This window comes from Chenopodium album, chromosome 14 (assembly GCF_948465745.1).
Source record: "Chenopodium album chromosome 14, dcCheAlbu1.1, whole genome shotgun sequence".
Taxonomy (NCBI): Eukaryota; Viridiplantae; Streptophyta; class Magnoliopsida; order Caryophyllales; family Amaranthaceae; genus Chenopodium; species Chenopodium album.
This window is the reverse complement of record NC_137847.1, coordinates 44,538,392-44,565,504: the sequence shown is the minus strand read 5'-3', so window position 1 is coordinate 44,565,504 and position 27,113 is coordinate 44,538,392. Positions and strand designations below refer to the sequence as shown.

General features: G+C 34.1%; 2 protein-coding genes and 3 pseudogenes across 2 annotated transcripts; 3 read left to right on the top strand and 2 right to left on the bottom strand.

Moving 5' to 3' along the window:
• Positions 1–2,331: 2,331 nt before the first annotated feature.
• Positions 2,332–4,766, top strand: LOC145579306 (plant-specific TFIIB-related protein PTF2 pseudogene; annotated as a pseudogene).
• A 526-nt stretch (positions 4,767–5,292) lies between these two features.
• On the bottom strand, positions 5,293–5,808 carry LOC145579304 (pathogenesis-related protein PR-1-like; annotated as a pseudogene).
• A 1,303-nt stretch (positions 5,809–7,111) lies between these two features.
• LOC145578133 (heavy metal-associated isoprenylated plant protein 45 pseudogene) lies at positions 7,112–8,550 on the top strand (annotated as a pseudogene).
• A 263-nt stretch (positions 8,551–8,813) lies between these two features.
• Positions 8,814–20,529, bottom strand: LOC145580280 (lipid droplet phospholipase 1-like). The gene is made up of 13 exons (XM_081637705.1): positions 20,436–20,529; positions 19,063–19,099; positions 18,020–18,158; positions 17,480–17,547; positions 15,110–15,180; positions 14,783–15,028; positions 12,771–12,934; positions 11,417–11,472; positions 11,278–11,330; positions 10,216–10,384; positions 9,958–10,055; positions 9,753–9,865; positions 8,814–9,189 (listed from the first exon to the last, which is right to left on the bottom strand). Exons 3-12 carry the CDS (start codon positions 18,112–18,114, stop codon positions 9,764–9,766), a joined length of 1,122 nt encoding a protein of 373 aa, XP_081493831.1. The 5' UTR covers positions 18,115–18,158; positions 19,063–19,099; positions 20,436–20,529; the 3' UTR covers positions 8,814–9,189; positions 9,753–9,763.
• A 2,109-nt stretch (positions 20,530–22,638) lies between these two features.
• On the top strand, positions 22,639–23,887 carry LOC145578131 (14-3-3-like protein GF14 omicron). The gene is made up of 4 exons (XM_081635515.1): positions 22,639–22,946; positions 23,067–23,154; positions 23,533–23,642; positions 23,731–23,887. The coding sequence occupies exons 1-4, from the start codon at positions 22,639–22,641 to the stop codon at positions 23,885–23,887; spliced, it is 663 nt and encodes a 220-aa protein (XP_081491641.1).
• The last annotated feature ends 3,226 nt before the right edge of the window (positions 23,888–27,113 follow it).

The following is a 27,113-nucleotide window of genomic DNA, read 5'->3' as shown; positions in this document are numbered from 1 at the left end:
AAGACTGATCTGGTCCTCCCAACTGAGTTTGGGGAACACATACATCACCAAGACATCCTGGGTTCCCATCAGTGGGTGTGTGTCTTCCAAAGCATCCATATCTAGGTTATTAGGTGAACACATCTATTAGAATGGTTGTTTTAAGTGATCTACCAAAAAAACAGAGCATACAAAACCCTAGTCTTAATTGTCAAACCCTAACTCAACGAAAATCACACAAAACAACTACAAATTACATGTGATTGTAGAGAATAACATAGTGAAGCATAATTTAACTACATCAACCAAAAAAATCCAAAATTTTCAACATTTTCATGAAACCCTAACTCGTTTACGAACAAAAAAACAGGGTCCGTTCAAAAAAACAAAAAAATTAGAAATTGGGGATGCTCTTACCTTTAGCGGATGTCAAAGAGTCGATTTTAGCTTTCTTCAGCAATGATGATTCTCCAAATTCCCACCCAAACATACCAATGGAGCTCAATTTTTTTGAGTTGAGTTTGAGATGAAACTGACCCTTCAACTTCGACTATTCTATATAAAGAAGGTTTCATCCTGCCAAAGGATCAATTCGCATAGGGAATAGAAATCAAAACGCTGAGTTTTGTTTAAAAATATTTCAATTGGGCCCCGTGGCTTCTTAAGATCCCTAAACTTTTTTCAATCATGATAGTTGCCACCTCGATCACCCTTAAATATTCTTTTTAAATAAAAAAAACTAACAAAAAATAAATAAATATAATTGTTGTCCCAAGGTCCCTAAACTTTTGCTGACTAGGCATGGTCCCTAAACTTTTGGTCAGAAACACCAAGTATGGTAGTTGAGGGACCAAAATTGCACAATTGAAAGTTGAGAGACTAAAAGTGCACAAATACGAAAGTTTAGGGACCATATTTGTGCTTTACTTTTTTCTCCTTTGAAGCTTTAACGTATACGCTGCATCTCTCTCCTCCTCTCCTCCATTGAAGCGAACTCTGATTTTTAGGGGTGTCCGTTCGGTTTTCGGTTTGGATTTAGCCCAAATCCGATCCAATCCGAAATATAATTCGGTTTTCAATTTTCCAATCCGATTCGATCCGAATTTCTCTCTCAATCCAATCCGATCCAATCCGAATTAAAGTTCGGTTATTTGGATCTGATCTGAAAATCCGAATTGTAATACAATATGTTTTAGCACCTAATACGATTATAAAAATAAAGCTTTAATATAATTACAAGTTTTCAAAATCATTATTAAAATAAATAGCTCAACATCAAGTCATTAATTAATTAATACAAAGTCTCCCTAATATATTTTATGTAATAGTCTGTATTTGGAAAAATTGTCAGAAATATTATGACCTTTGTCCGGTCTTCCAAAAATAAAACAACCTTTTGATTATTCCCTTATAAAACGACCTTTGACACTGATCTTTCATAAATAGGATAAATGACCGGTTACTTATTTCTTAGGTTAAGAAAGGACATGTGTCGCATTGTAATTGGTTGAAATATTTTATTTTAATTTTTACATTTATTCTTTTTAAAAAATGATTTTAGATAAAAAATAAATAAATAAATAAAATAAAATAAAATAACCATAATTAAAAATAAATAAATAAATTCCCCACCCCTTTCCCCTCCTTTTGTCATCCCGTACCTTTCCCCTTCCCCTTCTTCTTCCCACAACACCATGAAATTGTACAAAGTGCTTCACTAAAAACAAGAATAGAACATAATCCTAATGAAGAACTCCCTAATAATTTCACAAATTGGTATGAAATTCGATTGTCAAGTCCATGTTTGATGAACACACGAACGAAGAAAAAAGCAAGAGCGATTTACCATGGAATTGGGTCACCAAAAGCGGAAAATGTGGCGGAAATGGGTTGGGATGAATCAGGTTTTAGGAACCCACGAGCCAAGCATTTCTGGAAACACCTTTTGGGGTTGGGATGAACCACCTTATAACCCCAAAATTGATGTGATTAAGGGGTTGATTGAAGGTCTTTGCCATGGTTGCGGTTGAATTTGAGGTGGCTTGGGTTTGTTGTAGAAGTTGAAATGGGTTTAAATTTGAAAGTGTTGGTGACTGTGGAGGTTGTGGGTGGGGGCTTTATGGGCGATAGTGAGGGTGTTGGCTGGGGTTTTTGGTGACAGTGGAAGCTAAGGTGAGGGTTTTCGGCGACGGTGATGGTGTTGGTTGAGGGTGAAGGGTGGCCATGGTGGTGAAGGTGGGGGCTTCGGTTGTTAGTGGCCATGGTAGGGTGAAGGTGGAGGCTTCGGTTGTGGTGGTGGTTGAGGGTGGGGAAATTTTTTTTTAAAAAAAAAAATCATATCATTTAATTAATAACAAAATTTTAATAAAAAAAAATCTACCAATCACTTAGTGACACGTGTCACACTAACTTATTAAGCAGGTCACCAACCGGTTTCATCCTATTTATGGAAGATGCATGTCAAAGGTCATTTTATTAAGAAATAATTAAAAGGTCGTTTCATTTTCGGAAGACCGAGCAAAGATCAAAATATTCTTGACAATTTTTCTCAAGTATTTGAGCTAAACTTCAAAAATTAAAGAAATACATATTTATACAAGCTTAATTTTACAATTCGATTTTCTGTTTGGATTGGATCCAATTAGGGTCAATCTAAAAATTCGAATTTTCAAAAAATTTCAATCCGATCTGATCCGAATTAATAATTCGGTTTAAATTGGATTGGATTTCGATTTTAATCCGAATAATGAAACCCCTACTAATTTCTCTATTGAAACGGCTTCTCAAGTCATCACTGCGCAATCATTACACGGAGTAGTATAAAGTATTACTCCAGGATGTTTATGGGGTTTTCGGGTGGGTTATAAAGCGACATCGTTTTATTCATAAGTGTTAGAAACACAAAACCTATAAATTCCCAAATTCAGCGTATAAAATAAATAAATAAATAAATAAAACCCTAAAACGCACTCTCTCACCTCAATTCTCCATCAATGGCAGCTTGCCGAAGCTGCAAATCCAAGGCACTCGTCACCGATTCCGTCACCGGCTGAACAATATGCTCATCTTGCGGTATTGTCCAAGATTTCGACGATTACCAGCATACATTCGGCGGTGTTTCCGGCCCTCAAGGCACCTTTGTTCGTGTCGGAACTTCCGGTACCGATACCGATTACTCTTACAAGGAAAGAAAGCTCTATGAATCTAATCAGATGATTGAGGACATCACATTTCGTCTCAGCTTCGGCGATACTCGAACCCGGGAAGTCAAATCCGTGATTGATAGGGTAACTGATGGTGAATTTGGATTAGGTAATTGGTTTTCTGTTCTTGTTGGTGCTTGTTGTTATATTGTTATGCGTCAGAATAATAAAGCATTGCCAATTTCTGAGGTTATTGGGGCTGTGGGTTGTGAATTGTATGAAATGGGGAAAATGGTGAAAAGGGTAGTTGGTTTTTTAGGGTTAGAGTTGAAGGAATTTGATTTGGTGGGTTTGTTGGAGAAGATGATTAAAGGGTTTTCTGGGTTTAGTGGGGTTGAGGAGGAGAAGATTGATTTGATGGTGAAACAGGGGATTTTTGTGATACAACGTGCTATTAAGTGGTTTTTGAGTACGGGTCGGAGGCCGGGGCCTGTTGTTGTGGCGGTGTTGGTTTTTGTGGGCGCGGTGAATGGGATTGATGTTCGGATTGAGGATGTGGCGAAGGAGATGAATGTGGCGATTAGGACTTGTAAGTTGAGGTATAAGGAGCTTTTGGAAGCAATGGTGGAGGTTGCACAAAACTTGCCTTGGGGGAGTGATGTGAATGTTAAGAATATTGTGAAGAATGCACCTTTTGTATTGAAGTATATGGAGATGAAGTCGATGGAGGATCGAGGTAGAGAGAAATCGAAGTTTTCAGATGGGAGTCCAGGGTTTGATTTGGGTGATGTAGTTGAGGAGTGTTTGAGTAAGGAAGTTGAGTATAAAGGGATTGATGGTGGTGATAGTGCTGTTGATAATGGCTTGGGATGTTTAAATGGAACAGAAGGATTGGAGAATTTGAAGGTTTCACATGGAGAATTGGCTAAAGTTTACTCAAAGTTCAAGGCTGAGTTTTTGAATCGTAATTTAACGAATAAGAATGATACAGTTGACTATGGAGATAGACTAAGTGGGTTAGATGTTGAACTTTTTGATGAGTGGTGGAGTGGGAGGTCAGATATGTGTGAAAAGCTTCTGATGGAGCAGTTGTTGGAGAAAGATGTTGGATTGGATGTGCTTCCACCGTCTTATATTCGTGGTTGTAATGCAGTAAAAAAGAGGCGGGAAAAGATAAGAGAGGCTAAGAGGAGCATCAATAGCATTATCAATCCCCCGATTGTTAAATCCAGTAATTCTTTCCTGCATAATGGATTGGATGCTCAATCACGTAGTAGTGATGATATAAGCACTGTAGAAAATGTTAATAGCCGAAAGAAGAGGAAGAAAGGTCATGATACAATTGATTGGGAAGATTTTATCATTGAGTCACTCCTGTTGCATCAGGTGAAAGAGGAGGAAATCGAGAAGGGCCATTACAATGCCTTGTTAGGCTTGTATGTGTTTAAATCTGGTCTTGTCTAAAACGAGTTGTTTAGATTCAATCAGGCACTAAGGTGAAATTTTCTTAATACAGTAACTAGGCCATTTTTGGGGTAAATTGTATAGCAACTATAAGATTGTGTTATTGTGTATATGGACATATGGTGTAGGGGAAGTTTTCTGACAAATTAAGCTTTCATATCCAATTTATAAATGAATTAAGATTGTCAATATTTTTCTGTACAATACGTTCATGTTTCTTGGTATATCTTATGACTCTTTGCAACTGCTTACTGCTGTAATACTTGAATACATCATATCCTTTCGTCAACTACCAATGTCCTGAAAAAAAAATTCTGGTTTATTTTTTTCCCAATCGGCATCTAACTGCTAGTTTTGCAATTCCTGGATAATTTGAACTGAAAATAGCAATTATGAAATTTTTTTACTGTCAATTGTTTATTTAGGGCTTAGGTGTAAGGTAATACAGCTCTTGTTAGTTGTTACTCCTATTTCTGACTGCACATTTAAGGAACTTTAGAAAATAAGAACAACTTCAATGAAGAGCCTGATATGTATCAGCCTCTTTCTCACTGATTACACAACATGTAATACACAAAATATGGAAAGATATACATAATATCTATATATCTATCAAAGGTATTACTGGAAATATATTACTTTTCACTCTGACTCTGAGTAATCAATACAGGCGACCACAGAGAAATTAAGCATGTAAATCATGATTCTAGTATGGCTTTTCCCCTACATAATTTCCTGTAGGATAGTACTCGCAGGTAATGAATGAATTCCCGCTGTCACATATAATCTTGGAGCATCCAACCAATTTGGTTTGCTTCCGTACAACTTGGGTGTAGTGCCCACAGGCATATCCACTGCTACAACTATTGTTACCATAGTTGTACCATTGCTTCTCTGCCACCCATGCTGCGACTGCATCCATTGCCATCCATTGTTTCCCTGAACCCCAGAATAGATTTTCCCCGAATGGACCTGAAGAATGAATCAGTTTGCAGTCGTGTCGCCTCTGCCTTGAGTATATCTTTGCATATTTAGCAAGCAAATATTCCCACTTTAGAGGCGACATCCCCACTGCTTGTCTGGCAGCATTATACCCTTCTAGGACCTCGTTTACGAATTATGTCTGGTTATACTTTGCTTTAGCAGATGTGACTTGGATCAAGATGATTAGTATTGAGATGGATAAAAATAGTGGGGTTAGGATCTGCATAGTTTTTGCCATTTTAAGGTTTTGACTACTAAATAATATGGATTATTTGGGTTTGATTTCTGCAGATGAGTCTTATTTATATAGAATTACAGAATTCTTAATAGGATATTGCTTTTAAAAATAGTTTGAATTACTGTATTTTATTGTAGATTGAAGTTTTTTGCTGAGCAATGTGCATGATAATTCCTGTTTATATAATGGCTTGACATTGAATCATAGCACATGGATTTTACATTAGTTGATTGTAGCTTAAGCTGCTACAAAGAGACTAGCAAGACTTACACAAATTTAAACAAGTATTAAGTTAACTTTATGGCACAGAAAATGAGTTGACATTCATTATAAGAGTTGCGCTTTGCTTACACAGAGAAGCATATGAACCATAAACTTTCACGCATTCATTCAACAAACAATTACGCATTGCTTACATAGAATGTCACAAGCATTGCATCTTTTCTTCTCCCTCGATCTGTTTCTTAATTGTTTTATTCCATAATTGTCTAGCAAGCTAGTTTAACTAAGATACTAGCCTAATTTAGATATTATCTTTTATAAAAACCCTTGGTTGATTGATTATTAACTACAATAATTGCATTATCGCCTTCTCTTAACATATATATTCACATATGTAAATTTGACCATTTGATTCTTTTTTGTATGTAAAATGACAGTGAATTTAATTTGTGTTAAAATATATCTTTATAATATCAACCATTTTATAATTTATAACAAAGATATGTAAAGGTAATAATGATTATATTAACGTGTCAATTCTAAAAAGAATAATAAAATAAAAAATGTCAAGAGTACATGACTAATTTAAACTCTGGCAATATTTGATTTTCTAGCTTAATTGCTTGACTAAACTTGTTCATAGTCTATAGCACTTTTTCCGTGTAATTCCAATAAGGCTAATATAACTTCAACTTGTTATTTGAAAACAAACATATAGTTAATAAATCATGATACTGATACTACTTGCTTCCAAATGAAAAATAAATGACATGGATACTTCTTATGAACTTATCTAAATGAAATAAGCTTAATCTAAACTACTAATATTTGATCTTATATTTTGTTTGGTATTACGACATTACGACATATATTAGCTATTAACTACGTCATTTTCTTGTTCTAGGAAGTAATGTGTGAAAATGGCATGTAATTTACTTTAGCGTGTCAATTTGTTTGCTACTACTATATAAGCTTATCCAGTATATGCTTTCATATGCTCTAATTCAATAACTTGCTTCTCAAAAATCGTACTTCGTACTTGAGTTGAGACTTTTGCATGTGATTTGGTCAGCGTGTAAAAATGTCATCGGTAAGTTCAAATCACCTTTCGCTTTTTTTTTCTTCTTAAAAGCCTCATACTACTGAAACGTACTTCCACTTATAAGGAAGTCCTATTCTTTCTTTCTTCCTTCCTTTTATGTGGGACTTAAAATAAACAACCCTAACAATATGTGTAATAGGCTTGTTTTAGTAGTTTGGTCAAACATATATCCTATATTTCTGACTTTAAAAAATAACTTTTGTTACCAAGAAATGATATTCCACAGTGTGTTAGTAAACAATTTGTTAAAAAATAACCCATGAGTAAGTTTAATTACGAAGTAGTCCCATATTGAAGAATAGAAGGTGTTTGATTAATATACTGAGGGATTATTTTATCTATCACCTATTAGCTAGTTTTAGCATGAACTTGAGCTTGTATTTGATTAGACTTTCATGTTCTTTTAATTCACTTTATAAAACGTGTGTTCTTTGATCTCTTTTACATCAGATTGTGGAGTTCCGCGTTGGTATTGATTGCTCGGGATGCGAGAACAAAGTGAGGAAAGCTCTCCTTAAGTTGGATGGTATGATCCCTTCAATTAGTTTTTACTTTTTTAAAGATAAGGAGAAAACTTGGTCCAAATTTCAACCCTCACCATTTTTTGATCCAATTGTGAGGTCCATTATTAGTGGGCCACGTATAGGGATGTTAGTTCGAATGATCGAATCGGGTCTGATAAGGTCGGGTCGGGTTAATTTTTTAAGTTGAGTTATACTAAATTATTATGTCCACACGAGTCTAAATCTGAATCGGATATTTTTCGGCTAGGTTTCGAATCGGGTTGGGTGTGCTTTTGACACCTCTAGCCACGCATTTAGAAGTGAGGGGAAGTAAGGCCATGTAAAGGAAATTATCATTTCCCTAGTACCATAGTTGGGAGGGTTCAACCTTGTAACCTCGAAGATTATAAAATGAATCTCCAACCAATTACACCAAAGAAGCTTGGTTTCAATTACTTTTACTTGAGAGTAAGTAATACGTAAGGAAGATTAATAACATAAAGAGTAATATATACTTCGTATAACATAAATACATTATTGAAGTAACAACTTTATACAATTTTCTTTTTACGGTATTCGAAAATTTCAGGAGTTAACCATGTTGAAATCGACATACCTATGCAAAAAGTGACAGTGACAGGATGGGCTGAACAAAAGAAAATACATAAAGCGATCATGAAAACAGGACTTAGAGTTGAGCCATGGACAATGCCTTATAATCCTCAATTTCAAGATTTCAATGAGTTCTATGAACAACACAGGTCATTCATTTACCGGCCTAATTCTACCTCACACCACAAGAATGGTAACATCGTCCATGAACGTACCTCTGATCCTCTTCCTTTAGTCGATAATGGCGATGATGCATTCTTTATGTTCAATGATGATAATCCTAGCGGATGTTCAGTGATGTAGTACAGATTATCCGAAGGGTGTAAAATGTTGTTCAAATTATGAGAACATCGAAGGATAAGTCTCATTTCTTTAATTTAGTTTGTATCGTAAACTTACACCAACCTTAGTATCATCTAGTATTGAAAGTAAAGTGTTGCAACCGTACAAAAACAAACTCGTCATACAGTTCGTTTCTTTTCCTTTCTTTTCTGTAATCATTACTTAATACATTTATCAAAATTATTCAAAAAAAAAAAAAAAAATATCAAGTGAAAAGAACACAATCGTCATAAAATGGCAATCGGCTTCCAATTGAGCTAAAATATTAAAGCCTTTACATAAATGTCAACCAGTAATAAACAATTTACATCCAGGGTTCACAATTGCCTAATCGAGGCAATCACATAATTGTATCACAAGTAGGCATTCCACGACAAAAGAAAATGTGGATCACTAAGAATATATTAGGAGAGAGGAAGACATAACCAAGCATTCTTCCTATATTTCCCAGAGGATTTTACATCAGGGGGTCAACAACAATCATATAGGTACATTTCAATCTCGATTTATATGAGAATTGCATCACTTCATTCCTCATTTTAGGCTCAAAAGATGTTAAAAAGCTAGCACCGTAGCACACGTGTTACTGCACACATTGACCTGCAAGAGCAAGAGAGTGCTAGTTACTTGGATAGCTCATGTTTTGCACAAAATATTCCCTTACAGCCAGCCATTCACTGGCTTATGGAAAGAAATTATCTCATAATAGGCGTGTGATACAAACGGTGGATTTCATCATATGGTTGAATGCAAACAGGACATAAGCACACAAAATTACAAAAGCACATAACAGCTCACTCAAGAAGGAAAATCACACAGATTAGAGCAAGAGTAGCACCAAATTAGTATATGTTCAGTACTCGGTATGTTATCAAACTTTCTTCTGGGGATAAGAGGTGTGATTAGAATCAGAGATAAGATGGAGAAAATGTCAAATCGAATACCATGAACCTCACCCTGCAACTCTGCAATCTACATAGATTAGTAGGCCTAGAAGCCAACAAGCTAAATGCAAAACACTTGCATTAGCAATACACTAAAGAAAAGGATGCAAGTCTACATGGACCTACTTCTAATTGGCATTTATTCGGGTAAAGTAAGAAATCCCACATTCCCACTATATTGGTCTTAAGTCAGCTTTGAAGGGCACTTGGGGTACTTACAACTCTCAATATTATAAGTTGGCAGTGAGATATGAAGATTCTTGCTGCTTTAGGCTGTCAGCAACATGTTTTACAACACCAGTACCAGCATTGTGAAACCACTCGTTTTTTACCTGAACAAAACAATAGGAAATTGTAACACAGCAGAAATAGGAAGAGGTCACCAAACATACAGGATCAAAATTGAAGTAATTGATGCTAGTACATGTATATTGTTATGAGCAAAGAAGGGCCACACTGCAGAATGAAAGCTAACGTCAACTTTCTTCCATCCCACTCTCTGTAAGCCACGTATCATTTCCTCTGCAGAGACAAACATACTACTCATAGATATTAATGTACACAAACAGTTACAACTATGAATGCATAATCCAATAAGAAATTTTCATCAATGAATACAATTAATTCAATGAAAGATGATTTAAGTTACTCCTTTCAAGCAAATATAATTACCACTGATTACCTTCCACAAGTTCATGGTATTCAACTGTATTTTGAGTGCTAGGTTCAGTCTGTGCAGCCTCCTTTGCTTTGGCAACTTCTGGAGCAAATTGGGGACCCTCAGACGAAACAGGGGGACAATACTCAACATCTACAACATGCTTGTAACCATCCAAAGATCGCTGAGGAGGCTGGAAAAGGAATAACAGTACACCGAGGTTGAACCAGGGGAAAAGGACAATGTATACAAGCAAGCAGCTAGATGTTAAGTGAAAGATTAACTGGATACGTAAAAGGACTTTCTCAATCTACAAATCTCACTGACCAGAATAAGTTGAGCATATCATCTCTCTTGTAAGTAAACAAATGGAAAGAACCATCAAAAAAATAATTTTAAGAAATAAAAAGAAAAAAAGGAAAAGAAAGATTCCTCCAGAAAAGCTCTTCCAAATTTCAATGATTTTCTATGAGCAGCCAAAAGCAACTGCTATAAACAGTTAGCTAAATGTTGATTAATAATGGTTTACAATCTTTGACAATAGCAGCTACAAATTTTCTTTACATGTACGGCTTCAAAGACTTTAAAGAACCAATAAAATAGGATACCATTTAAGCACAGATATGACTTGAATAAAGAGGGGTGATACCCAAAAATCCCTGTACTAATTGCACCATGCATCCCATATCTGAGCATTGGTTGTATATGATTATTAATCAATTGGTCAACATCTTATCTAAGGTTCAAACACTATGTCAGGTTCATACTATCCCTGTTCACAAAATCAACAGATATATTGATCTCTGGCAATTAAATCTAGTAGACAGAAGCACAGAACATTAAGTCACAGAATTAAATGTTGCATAGACTAATAGAGTGACTAAAAGAAAAATAATCTTGAACACAACTAACACAATTTCCTGAAACATATACCATAATAGTTGCAAACTTCAAACTTCCAGGTTAAACGCCAAAGTTTAGCAACTATATAAACAACTTCGTAATTTCCAGGTTTGCAAGTCATGACAAGATCATATGTAAGAGTTAAAAAACTCAAGAAAGACAGAAATAAGCACATTAAATTACCTTGGGAAGTTCATCTTCTCTCCTAACTGAAGATGTGCGCCAGCCAACCATATCTAGAAAACGTTAAGGAAATTTGCCTTATCAAAGAAAGAGAGAAAGCACAGTTTAATAATTTTATAAAATACTTGTAGTAGGATACGATCAAAAGACACATTTGCATATAGAATGCGACATTTAAATGCACCAAGGGCAGATCTGCAAGATACATGGAAGGAAGTTAGAAAGATATTGCATAGTATGACAAAAGACAAGATAACAATTTTTTTTAAAAAAAAATATATTTGCAAAAATAAAAAGTTGCCTTAGTACACAAGAAATATAGAGATTTAGGGTCTGTTCACATTTACTGAACTGAGCTGAACTTAACTTATTGGAGCAGCTGAGGTGAACTAAATAAATATTTTATGAGAGAAGGAAATTAAGAGCTGAACAGAACTGAACTGATTGGAGCTGATCTGAACTGAACTGAAATTAGGCTGAAGTGAACAGGCCATTAATCATAATTGGAAATTTCATTGACATATTAATTCCCCCTTGAAAACAAATAATTTTGATTTAATGCGTTTTCTATGTGGTTGGCCACACCGCGTGACCGGGGGTTACTTATTCACGGGTTACTCGGTTGGTTAATAGTTACTTATTATGGGTTACTCGATTGGTCATGAGTTACTTATTCTAGGGTTACTCAGTTGGTTAGCGCATTTCACAGGTAAACCTTTACCGAGTATCTCCTAACCAAATAACTCGTGACCAAATAACCCGTGACCATGTGACCAAGTAAACACTGACCAATCGAGTAACAATAACCCCTGACCGAGTAACCCTTGAAAGACCTGATCGACCGAGCAATAAGTAACCCCGGCCACAAGGTGTGGCCAATCACATGTGAAAATTTGTGATTTTGATTTTAAGCATTGAAATGTAAAGCAAAACCTGCAAGATAAGGAGAGGATGGAATACCGTAGAATATTTAAGGACAAATTCATCACCTTATTCAAGAAACTTTCTAACTCTCATTTTCTCACTTACATAAATAAAGTAGCTAATAGTCCCCCAATATCAAAAAAATTATATCAATATACATAACACTTCAGAATTAACTTTTTTTTTTTTTTCCCATTAAACACCTCTTTTTGAGATTAATCTCGGGTGTTCTCTTTACCCCTCCCCCCATTCTACCATATCTGTGTGTATAATAAAAGGAGGAATTGACTCATAATGGAGCAGTTTTAATAAATTATTGTCCTCATCATTATTATTATCTTCTATTTAAATTTTAAACCAAAAATAGTACTGGAATAAAATTGTACCTGAATTAAACATGTAAATATAAAGGTGTTTGTGCATCAAAATAATAGGATATATTAGTTGCTTTTGTTGTCAAACCTAGTCGATTTCAAAGTCTCAATCATGATTTGTCATCTCATGTCCAAATAAGAAGTATAGAATAAACCACAATAGTTGCATGGGATTCTTCCAGCATTTTAACTTACATAAATTTACCGTCTTCACAATCTGTTGCCATCTTCAGAAGAAGTGGGGGTCTATTTGGCTTACCATCAGTAAGAAAGAGCTGACTACCAGTTCGACCAACAAAAACCGATGCAAAGGATGGGGCAAGTTTCTCCAAGAAATGAAGTCCCAAAAGGAATGGCAGCTGAAATAAATAATACGAGAACCACAGAGTTCAATACCAAGGACATATAATAAGTATAACATGATTAGATAGTCAGCTAATAGAACTAACTGTTAGCATTTCCAGCACTAATTATTCACACCACCATTATTAAAAGTGTAGGTAAAAAGGGAAACATTAATTAACACAAAAACGCACATGTTAAGAGCAGATTGGAAATCATGAATTGTTTGGAGGCATGTTTCCATTCAATGGTATATTAGCAGATTGCAAATCAATCATGTTGAATAAACAAAGCCAAGCAAGATAACATACAAAGAGCAGGTGAATGCTTACACGAAGACCTATACAAGGACTTAAGACTGCAACACGATCTTATACATTGACTTATTTAAAATGTATCCAAGTTAACACCTAGAATTCAATATAAATTTCTGAACAAGCAGTATCTTTGGTACGGGGTATATAAAAATAATTACAGAAATGTACAATATGAAAAAAGAACAGAAATGTACTATATGAAAACAATTCAAATTTACATGTCTATTCATATGTTACTATATTACTGATATATGCTTCCTTGGTTCCAGTTTTCTTCAAAACACTTGCCTTTGGTTATTCCAGCTGTATTTCTCTTTTTCTTTTTTTTTTTTTTTTTTTTTTGCTTTTTTTACTCTATCACTCCTGTGTATACTGGTCATTGCTAACACATAATCTAGAATACTTTTAAAATCCAAAGGTTGTTCACCACATATGCATTTTTACTCTTTTTTTCAGGTTCCTTCCCTTCAGCCTTCACTTACCCGATTCATCACATATGCATCTTTGTGTCTCTTTGACAGCTGCTAACCAATAATTTCTAATAAAGGTGTACCATTTAATGTTTTCATTTTTTTTCAGTTTTCTTCCCTTTCATCTTCACGTTCCTGATTAATCACAAACGCAATTTTAAGACAATATCCAACTCTCTTGCTGGTCGGTAATCTTAAAGAAAGGTGTGTTTGGATTGTCTGAGAAGACCTCCATGACTTAAGACAGTATTTAAGTCTACTTCTGATTAATAATCTCTAGGAGAGGTGTAGTTTTGGGCTTTTGGCTGAGGGCCTCTACAGAGCCACATAATAATAGCCACATTTATTATGAAAATTATCATACTAGCCACATTGATCCCTAAAGAGCTCAAAAGTCATTACTAGGATAGATTTCAGCGATGCATTACAACACAGGAAATAAAAAAAATACTCCGTAATAATAAACAAAGATGATTTCATATTAAAAAAAAAAAAAAAAAAAAAAAAAAAAAAAAAAAAAGAGCTTATAAAAAATAATCTCTCTCTCTCTCTCTCTCACACACACACACACAGAGACAGAAAAACACACACACACACACAGAGACAGAAAAACACACACACACACACACACAGAAAAACACACCAACACAGAGACACGTCATGCATCCTCTGCCTACTATTCATGGAAAAGTACTAAAGCAATCAATGCCTTCCAAGTTCCAATAAAGTATGAAAAACATCTCTGCCATTGCAGACTTGAGATTTGTACTTTGCTCCCTCATCCCTTACAATAAAAAAATGACAAGCAATATATAACAATATGATAGTGTATCAAAGACTCTTTTATGCAATTAACATTTGTTTTCCAATTCAATATCTATGACAATTGACCAAGGCAAGCAATGTCCCTACAGCATAAGCAACTTTCTTAATGACATGCTTGCCATAAATTCAGCCGAAATTGAATCTATCCAGGAAAACGAACGATAGCATAAGCTGTTAAAGAACTATCGAAAACATGAACATATGATACAGAACAGAATGACTAAAATTGCTAGCTTCCAAGAGGAGGACTGACCTGATTCCTTCCTCTTACTCCAAGATGGGGACTAGCTAGTGTAATAAAATTTATAGGTTCCAATCCAGCAATCAAACCATGCTTTGTTGAGCGGCTTGCTATTGAAGCATCATTTAGATCTCCATCACCCAAGTTATTTGGTGTGTAAAGGACAGAAACAGCATATCGAGCAAACAAGCCACCAAGAGAATGGGCTAAAAAGGAAATTTTCTTTAGACTCTCTGTCCTGTGTACAATTTGTCTGACCTGTTAAGCATAATGAACAAGTTTCAAAGAAAATATTTATGAAAAACTACAAACATAGCAAGAGATGTATTCAAAGCTCACCTCCTCAGCCAAACGTTTCCCAGCCCCATCAATACCGCCAAAGGTTTTAGTGAAGGTATTTGATGAACTTGCTGAAGATATTAGAAAGAGAAAGAGCAGTTTAAGCATTCGAACTAAGAATAATGAATAATAACAAATGGACTCCAACAAACAAACTATTTGACCACATCACCTATAAAAAATTATCGGGGATTTGTTTAAATGAAAATTTTAATATCGAAGATTGCTCCATGGAATAGTGCAAAATAAAATCAGAGAACACGTTGGACAAAGGATAACAACACTGAAGCGACTACGGTATTACAGAAGCACAAAGCATTTTTATTTTTTTTTTTTACAGCAAACGAATAGTTAATAATCTTTGACAAACTGAAGTGGCACATCACATTCTAATTAAAGTAATTCTCTTCATATTTGCATCCTAGCAGATCCTTCTAGTACTTTAAAACATAGTACTCTGTAAATCCCAACATAGAAATTATAAAATCAAGGTCTAGCAGTGCAGTAGGGTATATCAAACATAAGATTTGTGCTATACCTAATTGAAATTGTACCTGTGATGAATCATATTTATATAGGGTTCTTAGGCACGTTTATGTTAGTTTTTACACCTTTTTCTTAGTCTTTTTGGTCGATTTTAGGGTCATATTTGCATAAGTCATCATATATCGCTCTATTACGCTTCGTTTGTGTATTTCTTAATGTTTCAGGTGATTTCGTAGTCATTTGGACGCTTTCTAAGTGTTTGGAGATGATTCGAATGATTTTTGAATGGAAATAGATGAATCGAGTTCATTGACCAATGGATTTATGCTCGTGGATGTTGTCTCTAGGATTATATGCATGGGAATTGAAAATAGCATCCACTAGGATCGATATGCACTTTTCGGAATTGAATTTGAGTTAGAAACAAAGGAAAACGAAGGCTTGCAAAGTATCAAAAAGGACCCTTTTGCATTGATTCAGCCATATCTCGAGTTCTACAAATCGGATTGAGGTGATTCAAGTTGGGTTGGAAACTAGACTTGAAGAGCTTTCCAATGATAGGTTGCACGCCTTCATACGATTCCTAGATTGTGAGTTACAGCCTTCCGAAGTTGGTCCTGCAAATCTGCCAGCAAGCGCCCAGCCATCGAGCGATGGTTTAGCCGCGCACACGACCCCTCGAATCTGCCTAGGCCGCTGGAAAACCATCGGGCGATGGTCGAGCGTCAACTTCGTCGCAGCCCACAGCCACTCGACCATCGGTCATCCATCGGGCGATGGGTCTGGTGTGCGGGAATTTTGCTTTCCGTCGATTGTAATTCTCGCGACCAATTAAAAGACGACCTTTGTTATTTTTGTTTCCTTATTTTATTTTATCTATTTTATTTTACTTAGGATTAGGCTTTAATATAAATACTTGAGAGGATTTTATTTTCCTCTTTTAGGCTTTATTTTCTAAATTAAACGCTTCTTATTTTTTTTTTCTCTCCATTGTTGAACCCTAGCTTTTCATTCTCCATTAATTCAATCATTGAGGTATTTTCATTCAATCTTTCGTTCTTTATTTATTTTATTAATTATGAATTCAAGTCTATTTATCTCTTTTGTTTTGTTTATTTCAATTACGAGTGAGTACTCGTTTTCTAGGGTTAAGTGAGGGAAGCCATGTTTATACCATGATTATTTGTGCTTAATTATTTATAAATTTATGAATTAGGGTTTGAATAATTCCAATTGATTTGTGCTTTATTGTTTGATTCATGTAATTGGCCAATATCATGAGTTAATTATTTAGCTAATAAAAATTAGAATTGAAAGATCATATTTTTAGAGGCTTAATTACAATTGGCGAATTTGATTATGTTAGCGACCGAACTACATATGTTAATTCGTAAGTGTTAATTCCCGACCGTAGGATTAACAAGTGCTTTAATTATCCGACCTAGTTTGTTTATTAATGGATTGTTTGCATTTCTTGGTTTGGTATAAGCATGGTGGACCGAACGTATGCCCTAGACTTTAATTTATCCGTGAACAACCTTATTTTCATTATTGTCATTCTTTAGTTAATTAATCATCAAATCACTCTCCGTTTATTGAAATAGTTTATAATAATTGGGCAAAAACTAATAGAACTTGTCTCCCTGTGGGATTCGACCCGTATTTGCTAAGTCTCTGCTAACAACAGACACCGTGCACTTGCGGTATAACTTTTTATTCATCAACCTGCAATACACCTAACCAAGATGCACTTATAGCAATTATCCCAAAACTAGAAGAGAGTAAAGATTTAAGAGGCTCTTCACAGTTCACAATAAAGTAGATTGCAACCAAAAAAAAAAAAATTATAGTGGCATACTAGGTAAGAGAAGTAGATAAACACACCATAAATCAAGAAATTTCTTCCCAATCGCTTCTTCAATTCCGCTTCAAAATATGTCCAATCACTTGGGCTGTTCTAAGAACAAAAGTAAAACGTCATCCTAAGGGGTTGGTAGCTTATCTAAAATTTTACCATGAATCATATACAAACAAAATTTCCCACGATAATAACAAATTTGTAGTTCTAAGAAACTAGATTAAGGAACAGATTCACATTTTTTATTGCTAAGCTGCACCACAAGGATAAAAGTTAAAACTTTATCTAAGCATGAACTACTTGATCATTGAGACAGTAGATTCAGAGTCAAGCATACGTGTATGTCATACCTAATGAAAGTTAGAATCATAGAAAAATTATCTATTTGCATAGAAACCCTTTTTTTTTTTTAGAATATATGTATAGAAACCTAAAAATTAGCAAATTGTCACATTATTGAGACTTACAGACAGATGCTCACACAGTTAAAAAAAAATTAGCAAGAAAAGTCAAAACCGCAAAGTTTAAACCTCCTTAAATATTTAAAAGATTCCAATAACATATACCTAGCCATGATGCCATGGACAAGTACAAGAAGATGATCAGGCCCGCGATCTCCATTGACTATTGAAGACGGTTTATTTCCAGCTGTAGTACTCATTGCATGAGACTCAAACCTTTGATTTTGCCAGCTATCATTCACCCCTGAAAACATAATCTTGATCAATAAGCCAAAGCTTTGAAAGACCAAGGAGACAAAGAGGATAAGGTTTATTACAGTTAATTTCAACTTCGTTATTTTCTAAGATGAGCAATTCCAGCATTTAGATACAGATCAAAACATGCAAAATTGATCCTTAAAGATATTTCAATATTGTAATAGCTGTCATCAAGACAGTGCAATTTTAAATTAATGCTCTTCATATCTCCTTATAGCAAAATAAATGATAGAATTATCAACAAAATAACTGTGTTGAGTTGATTTAACAATAATCTCTGAGCTTCCATTACAGAATTACAGACATCAGTATTAACATCAATAGCTGCTATTCTCTCTTAATAGAAGTGCAGATTCATTACAAAAAATAGTAAACCCAAAATTAACATCCCAAGTTTAAAAATATAAAGACTAGAGCTAAAGAACCTGAAGAACATCAAGCATAACAAGGACCTAACTGGATCAAAATACATGATTTATGTGCTTGACTGGATCAAAATATGCTTTATCTTCCCCTTTTTACTCAGTGGAAATGCATTACTCCTGAAAAATCTTTTGTAGCAAGATAGTAACACTTAAAAATACGACGCTTCCCCCTCATACATGAGATAAATTCCATTACAAAATAGTAATCCGATACTCAACAAAGGCTAGATTTCTAATTTGGTATAGAGAGAATCACAAAAAGGAAAATGATGTTAGTGGAATTCAACCTAGGTCTTGAGAACCACATCCCTAGACTTTAACCAACAAAGCCAGCTAGCATCCATTAGTTTAGGGTAAGATGCTCATAACAATCATACTTCACAATTCACACTCCACACTCCACTACCACAAGGACAGAATAAATGTACAATCAACAGTTTCTTCATAAAAATCTCTTGAAAATACCTCCTTTTGCAGCAGCCTTCCCCCTTTGCCTCTCATTCTGCCAACATAAAAGGTCATATTTTAAGCACCATAGAGACAACCCAAACTCTGCTTCTCCAAGCAACTGCAACCCAGAAATGTTTCCAATTTCTCAAATTACTACTATAGACAACATCCATTAGACTAATTTAAGAAGAAAAGAAAAAGGGTTCAACACATAATGTCTTGAAGGGGATACAATATGTACAAAACACCAAATGAGGAAATAGGCAACTGAGAACATTTGAACCAATTATACATGACAAGAACGCGAATTACTTGATCTACTAATGAACAAACCAAAACCAGGCCTCAGCCCCCTTGTTAAAACAACTTCTTTCTAAGCATAAAGGACCGGCAAAGAAAGACAAGGAGATCACTCTCTAGCTATCTCTTAGACAACAAATTCCAAGAAACCAGAGACATTAAACAGTATCTTCATATTCAAATGAGAACCTAGTATATGTCATTCCATAACACTCATTATCTTCTTTGTACAGTTCATGTATAAAAATATAAGCTTCTCCTTCAGTGGAACAAAAGAGACAGTATCACACGCAAAGCTTTAACATATCCCACCGAAACCTCCACATAAATTAATTAATTAGAACTTCATACTGCAAACTGTCAACCATCAAATTATACTCTCTCAATTCCACTTAATTAATCCACCCTTAACCTTTCTAGATACAAAAACATACAAATAATATATACTAGTACCATTTAAAAGACAACTAACACAATACCTACCCCATGTTCTTTTAATACTCCTCATATTTTTATGTATGCTATCAGCCAATAAAATTTCTATATACGACACTTCACAAAATTGCATCGTTTGGCATCGCAATACCCTCATGGTTTTCCTCAATCACCTGCAAAAGTTTCGAAAAACAGGACCACTACCAGCTGCCCTTACAGAATAAGAGATAAATAAAGATCAATCAGCTTTGAAATACGATCAATAATTCCCAGCATCTGTATACCCAAACTTCTTAGCTCCAACAACTAGTTGACCTTAAGATAAGAACCAAAAGTTTCCCACTATAAACTCCAACAATGGCAATCATAATTCATAAGTTTCTACAATTTACAATTCAAGCAATTGTAATTCCTATTTCTCGAAACCAACCAAAACCCAAAGTTCAATTTCCCACCTCAATTCCCTCAAATTCGTTCAATCAAAAACTCCCCCTTCATTTTTCTACCTACATTTTACAATTCCAATACGATAAACACATAGAATAATCACCCAATTGCAAATTCAAATTGAAATTCAATAATATGATCAACAATAAACAAAACCCAAATAAAAAATTCAATAAAAGTAACAATAAATTAGAAAAAACAATTACCGGAGAAATGACATGAACTATTCGACGAACAAAAATGCGAAGAAGAAGACGATGACGAAGACGACAACGATGAAGATGACGAAGAAGGAAGAGAACCACCACCACCACCAAGTTTAAGAGAGAAAACAGGAGAACTAACACAATTGTTGCGCGCGTATAATAAACTCACCGACGCAGCAGCAGCTGATGCTGAAGGTGATGCTGCCATGTATATAATCTATCTTCAAAAAATCAATCTTTAATTCTAATTTTTGTTGGGTATCCCAGAATAGATAATAATCGAATATTATAATAGAAATTAATTCATTTTTAATCATAAAAAAATGGGATTTCTTTGAAAATACGAAATGTCCATACTTTTTGGAAATGGGTATGAAATGGAAAGATTAAAAAATGGGTGGGTTTAATTTAGCAGTCATAATGCGGATAATTCTGGGTTTTTCTCTCTCTTCAAAGAAGCGGATTTGGTGGGGAAAGTGCAGAGGAAGAGAAGTTGAGTTTTTTTGGTGTTAGTGGAGAGATAGTAGTGGATAGTGGATAGTGGATAGATTTGGGGTGTTGTAGTTGGATTTTTTAGCAGGATAATTTGTGGCTCGTTGGGTCGTTCATGGCTTTTCATTCACTGGTTGACTGTGTCCAACATTGCGATTATTTGTGGGTAGGTAAGGAGAAAGATTCTATTAAATCGGAATCTTACACAGGTTAACTTGGTTCAAATTAGCGAGTTAGGTTCTTTGGGAATGAGGGAAAGATGAGTGAATTCTCACTAAAAATGTTTAAAGTAATTCTAAAGAGTTTGATCCTACTACCTTTAATTATAAGGTGTATACTTTTTCACTAGATCAAATCTATGTCTTTGTTTTGTGGTCTACGAAGTAATATGTATGAACGGTATGGTTAAGAAAATAAATGGAAGTATTTAGAAGAACATGTTTCTTTGGAACGGTATGGTTAAGAAAATAAATGGAAGTATTTAGAAGAACATGTTTCTTTGGATTAAGAGGACTCATCTAGGCCTATACTTGGTCAATGGATTGCTAGGATAAAGGTGTATTTAAGCTGCAATAAACTAAATGTAAAATACTTTGGCTAAATTGGTTCAATTCATGCTCTAGAGCCCATTCATTGATTAGTTCCGAGATCGAAACCATACTTATAATCTGTTTTTTTTACTCTTTGTTGTAGCAATTTAGAATTAGGTTAATTTAGGTATAATAAGCCTTAGAGATCAAGAGATAACAAATTGGTAATGGTAATTAACTAATTATTTTAATTAGGTCTAGTGTATATTTTAATTCCTGAGTCCATCCTACCACATATAGTGCTGAAAGAGAGGTAACAAATTGGTGGTAATGGATACCTAACTTTAGGAAATGGAATAGTTTGATGATTAAAACGGTTAATTATTCCACTTACACCTCTTAAAAGCATTGTAACAAATATACTCTAAAATTTACCTAATATAAACACATGTCAACTAAACGGAAAATTTCCAAATATATTTTACCTAAAATAAACACGTCAACTAAACGGAAAATTTCCAAATACATTACATTGATCTATTGAAGTAGCATGTTTCCTAAAATTAGTTTACTTGTAGATATTTATGATTTTTATCTTAAAAATTACAAGACCTAGTCAACAAGACTACGTATCCTACAAGTAACACAATTTCAACCTTATCTAGACATAGACTATACTTTCCTAAGATAAGCAAAATAATCAAGATTATTTTTTCATGAAAAAATAGCTATATATATCAGAATTACCTTGCCTTTTCTTTCACTTTGCAATTCTTCCTCATACACTGCCTAAATATATTCAAAACCTTCCCCTACGAGTACTCCCGATTCTCTTGATCTCATGGCTTCTTCAAGCGAACGTTACAACATCATCTTCCTCGCTAAACTAGCCGCCCAAGCCGAACGCTATGATGGTATGCTCTAACTCGTCACTTTCGATTCTTTCACGTAGGAGTTTCAGCAACATTACACTACTTGCATAATCTTTTACTATTTTTTGTGATTTCAAAGTCTATGTTAAGAAAAATAATATTATTAATTTATTATGGGTAATCTTGTTAATACAGTATATATCAATTAAAACTTTATACCACTTTACGTACTAAACAATACTTATTTTTGGTTTAGAATATTTATTATATATTCTACCACGTAGATTTCATATCTTGAATTTTACAGATATGATCGATGTAATGAAGAAATTGGTGAAATTTAACATCGATTTAACAGCCGAAGAGCGTAATCTCCTTTCAACAGCTTACAAGAAAGTGACCGAGCCAAAGAGAGAATCATGGAAACTTCTCTCAATAACTGAGCAGGAGGAGGACACAATATACAAAAACGAGACGTACATGAAGTGCATTCAAGATTATCGTAATATAGTCGAGTCGGACCTTGCTAACATTTGCTATGACGTTATAGCCCTAATTGAAGATCATCTCCTTCCTTTTGCGTCTAGCACTGAATCCTCCATCTTTTACTTAAAGATGTGAGTATAATTTAAAGTATTTTGCATATTCTTATTATTTTAGAAATTAATTTATTGTGTATTATTAATTTTTAAGTAAAGAGTTGATTGGTTTAACTAACGAAGAGCAATATGATGCAGGAAAGCGGATCATTACCGATATATGGCCGAAATCAAAACTGGTGATGAAAAATCATTAATCGCGGAAGAGTCCTTAAAAACATATAAGGTAAATAAATGCTCGATTTTATTTTTATTACTCCATTTTTTTGTTCTTGCAGTTTTTTTTGTGTATACTTAGTTAAATTCATGAATTTTAATTTGCTATATTTCTAAGTGTCGTTTTATTTATCTTCCTTTCATATAAATTCTCGCCTATAGATTTAGAATCATCTTTCTTATCTATTTACAGAGTATATAGAATATGAATATTACTAATGTTGCATTTTTGTCAGAAATATGACTAGACTACTTATATGAGTGGTTTTCTAATTATGTGATTAGCTGAATTGAAGTTAAAAGTGTTTGTGGTTATTATTATTTTGTATATCATTCGATTTTCTTTTACGTTTTACAAGTAAATAATTGCAATTAAATTTTGTTGTAGAAAGCAATGGACGTAGCAGTGGTTCAATTTTCACCTATTCATCCAATACGCTTAGGCTTGGCATTAAATATTGCCGTTTTTTACTACGAGGTTTCAAATTCTTATCAAAGGTACTTACATAATAAATTAATCTTACAATTTCTCTATGATTATTATAACTGCATTGTTACTTACTTGTACTTATTTTTTATATTTTAGGGCATATCAGTTGGCGAAGGAAGCTTTTGAAGAGGCTATGTTAGAGTTGGATGATTTAGGCAGCAGGGCTTACTCGAAAGACAGCAAGGTTATCCTGAATCTTTTGAGGGATAACCTTACACTATGGAAGGCCGAGAATGATGAAAGCAACCTTTGAAACATTCACTTCATATTACAGTAGCTTGAGAATAATGCATGAAAGAAACATGTGAAACAAATAGCTAAGCTTGTTCAGAATAATATGTTAAACATCTCTGATTTTATAATACGAAGTATGTATTTACTTGTTGATCACATGTAAGTGCTTTGTTTAGAAAATAAAATAAAATTGGGAAATTCCCTGTTTCTCATGGTGAAAAACGAAATTTGTTTCTCATGGGGGCATTTTTGTGAATAAATCAACAACTTTTTCAATATTGTGGGCTCCACAGTTGAATAAAGTTGAAAAAGTTGTTGATTTATTCACAAAAATGCCCCCATGAGAAACGAATTTGTTTCTCACGGTGAGAAACTGGGGCTTATTGAGTTGGAATTTGAGTCGAATTTAGGAAAATCATGATCGAAGTTGGATCACAAGTCTAATTACAAATTAAGCACAAGACGAGTTTTGCAGCATCCGATTCAAATCCTGCCTATTTCTTCACTCACCGAGTCACCTCCTTTCCATCAAACTATCAAAGTAAACCAAGTAACTTGTTTATTCTATCATTAACTCAAGGCTCACAAATATAGAAACAAGTAGTTCAAAAAATTCTACTTTCTAAAAAACAAACCAAAGCCAAAGTTTTTTAAAGTTTCAATTTTATATTGTAGTTCTCATCTTAGTCATAATTAAGTCTCATAACAACAGAGCTAGAAAGAACTACATGTGCAACTTAAAAATGACTATTTACCATTATATGAATTTCCTCTATATATATAGTCATTATGCACATGATTTTAGACAGGATAAGAAGCATCAAACCTTAGGAGTTAGGACAATGCACAGCACAACAGTTTTTGACTGATCACCATCAGGGCCTTATGGACGACATAGCGAAATTGATGAGGGGTACTACCATAATTTGTTTGTCAAAAATACAAATCAGATATATTAATAGATACAACACTTAGAAAAACACTCTTTAACTGAAAAAATCAGCTGATAAACTTCTGTAGCAGGTCCTTGTTCGAGTCACTTAAGTTATCAGAAGACAAGAGGCCAACAAACAATGAGAAAGTGTCTGCATCAGCTTCAAATCCTTTTCCAACCATAAGATCACAATAGTATAATGCATTTGATAAGTCATTATTGATTATATAACCTCTGATTATCATATTATAGGTTTGATCATTAGGGGGGCAACCATCTTCCTCCAGCATGCTGTAGGTCTGAACATTCGGTGCTATGTTGCTCTCTAACATCTCAGTCAACACACGCTGAGCCTCATCCCCACAACCGGAATTGTAGAGGCCTCGAACCAAGGAAGTGTAAGTGACAACATTAGGTTTAATGCCCTCAGTTTTCATAGAGGAGAACAGGTCTAGGGCCTCTCGTAACAACCTGTCCTTACAAAGACTATCGATAATAGTGCTGTATACAACAATGTTAGGCTTAAAACGACATTCCAATTGCATTTTCTTAAGAAAAGCGAGAGCAGACACATTGTCGCCTATCCTACAAAGCCCTTTGACAATAGTACTATAGGTAACAACGGAAGGTTCGAATTCAAGATTGACAACTTTATTCAACAAATGAGCAGCTTGGGGCAGCTTATCAGAGTGGACATAACCATTAATCAAGGTGTTAAAAATGACAGAATTAAGGGGATAACCAAGCTAAGGGTGGCAAGTCCAGGCTATGGTCCACCCTATGATGTAGAAAAACTATATACAGAGTGTGTGTGTTGTGTATATATATATATAATACTTTGGCTAAGTTGGTTCCATTCCTACTATAAAGCCCATTCATTGATTGGTTTCGAGATCAAAACCATACTTATAATCTTTTCATTTTATTCATTGTTGTAGTAATTAATTAATTATGAATAAGCTTTAGAGATCAAGATATGATCTAGTCTATATTTTAATTCCTGAATCCGTCTTACCATATATAGTGTTGAAAAGATCCAGAGGTAACAAATTAAATTGGTGATAATGAATCCTGGCCTTTAAATAATGATAATAGTTTGATAATAAAAACGGTTAATTAATTTCACTTACACCTCTTAAAAACAATGTACTAATCATGCTCTAATTAAAATTTACCTAAAATAAACACATGTCAACTAAATAAAAATTTTCCAAAAAGTACCAATGTCAACTAATTTCAAATGAAAAACCTGAAATTGCATGCTACCCCCTCCGTCCCATAATATTTGGGACATTACGGTAGACACGTAATTTATGAAAACTACAAGTAGTTCTATTTAAAACATTTGTTTATGTATAAAAAATCCTCTTTTGTATTATATTACAAGTAAACAACAAGTTGCCGGGGTGAGAGAATATGAAAAAATATATATATATATTTTTTTTTTATTAGTGGTCCCATTTTATATTTAGTAACGTGTTAACTATTATGGGACGGTTAAAAATGAGAACTGTGTAAATATTATGAGACAGAGGGAGTACATTAAACTACTCCGTATTTAAGTAGCAGAGGGGGTAGTTCTATATTAAGCGAAAAACATGTTAATAAGCCAATTGACCAAATTGGTAAATAAAAAAAAAAAAAAAACCCTTAGCGACAATTTGGTAAAAAAAAATAATTTCGGCGACAATTTGCTAAAAAAAGTTAACCCTAAGCGACATTTTGGTAAATAAAATTATCTCAAGCGACATTTAACCCAAAATATACAAAAATTTCTAATAAATTACTCGCGAATGCTTAATTTAGTTCGTTTTTCGTGATTTTTTACCAATCCTTTTTTATGGAAATAACAATTTCAAGAAAAAAATGGTTAAGTATCAATTTTCACTTAAGTTTCATACCCCCTATTAACGAAATGTTTTTATAAAGGGGTAGGAAATAAATTTGGTATCAGGATTTGGCAAAAATAAAAAAGGAGATGACATAGTTATTCAAAATTTTTAAAAGGGAAAAAAATTTTAAAACACAAAAACAAATTAAATTCTGATTTTTAAAGAGTTTGTTGCAAAAAAAATAGATTTTTTGGTCTAAAAGTCTCTGGAGTTTACTGTTTTTGCCAAATTGTCGCATATGGTTAGGTTTTTTTCCAAATTGTAGCCGGAGTAAGTTCTTTCACCAATTTGTCGTTAGGGGTCTTTTTTATTTACCAATTTGGTCAGCTGGTCATATTACATATGTCTCGAGTACAATGGCGATGAGGGGTGTTTAAATTTTTTGTCTAAATTTTATTGCCTTGTCAGATTATTATGTA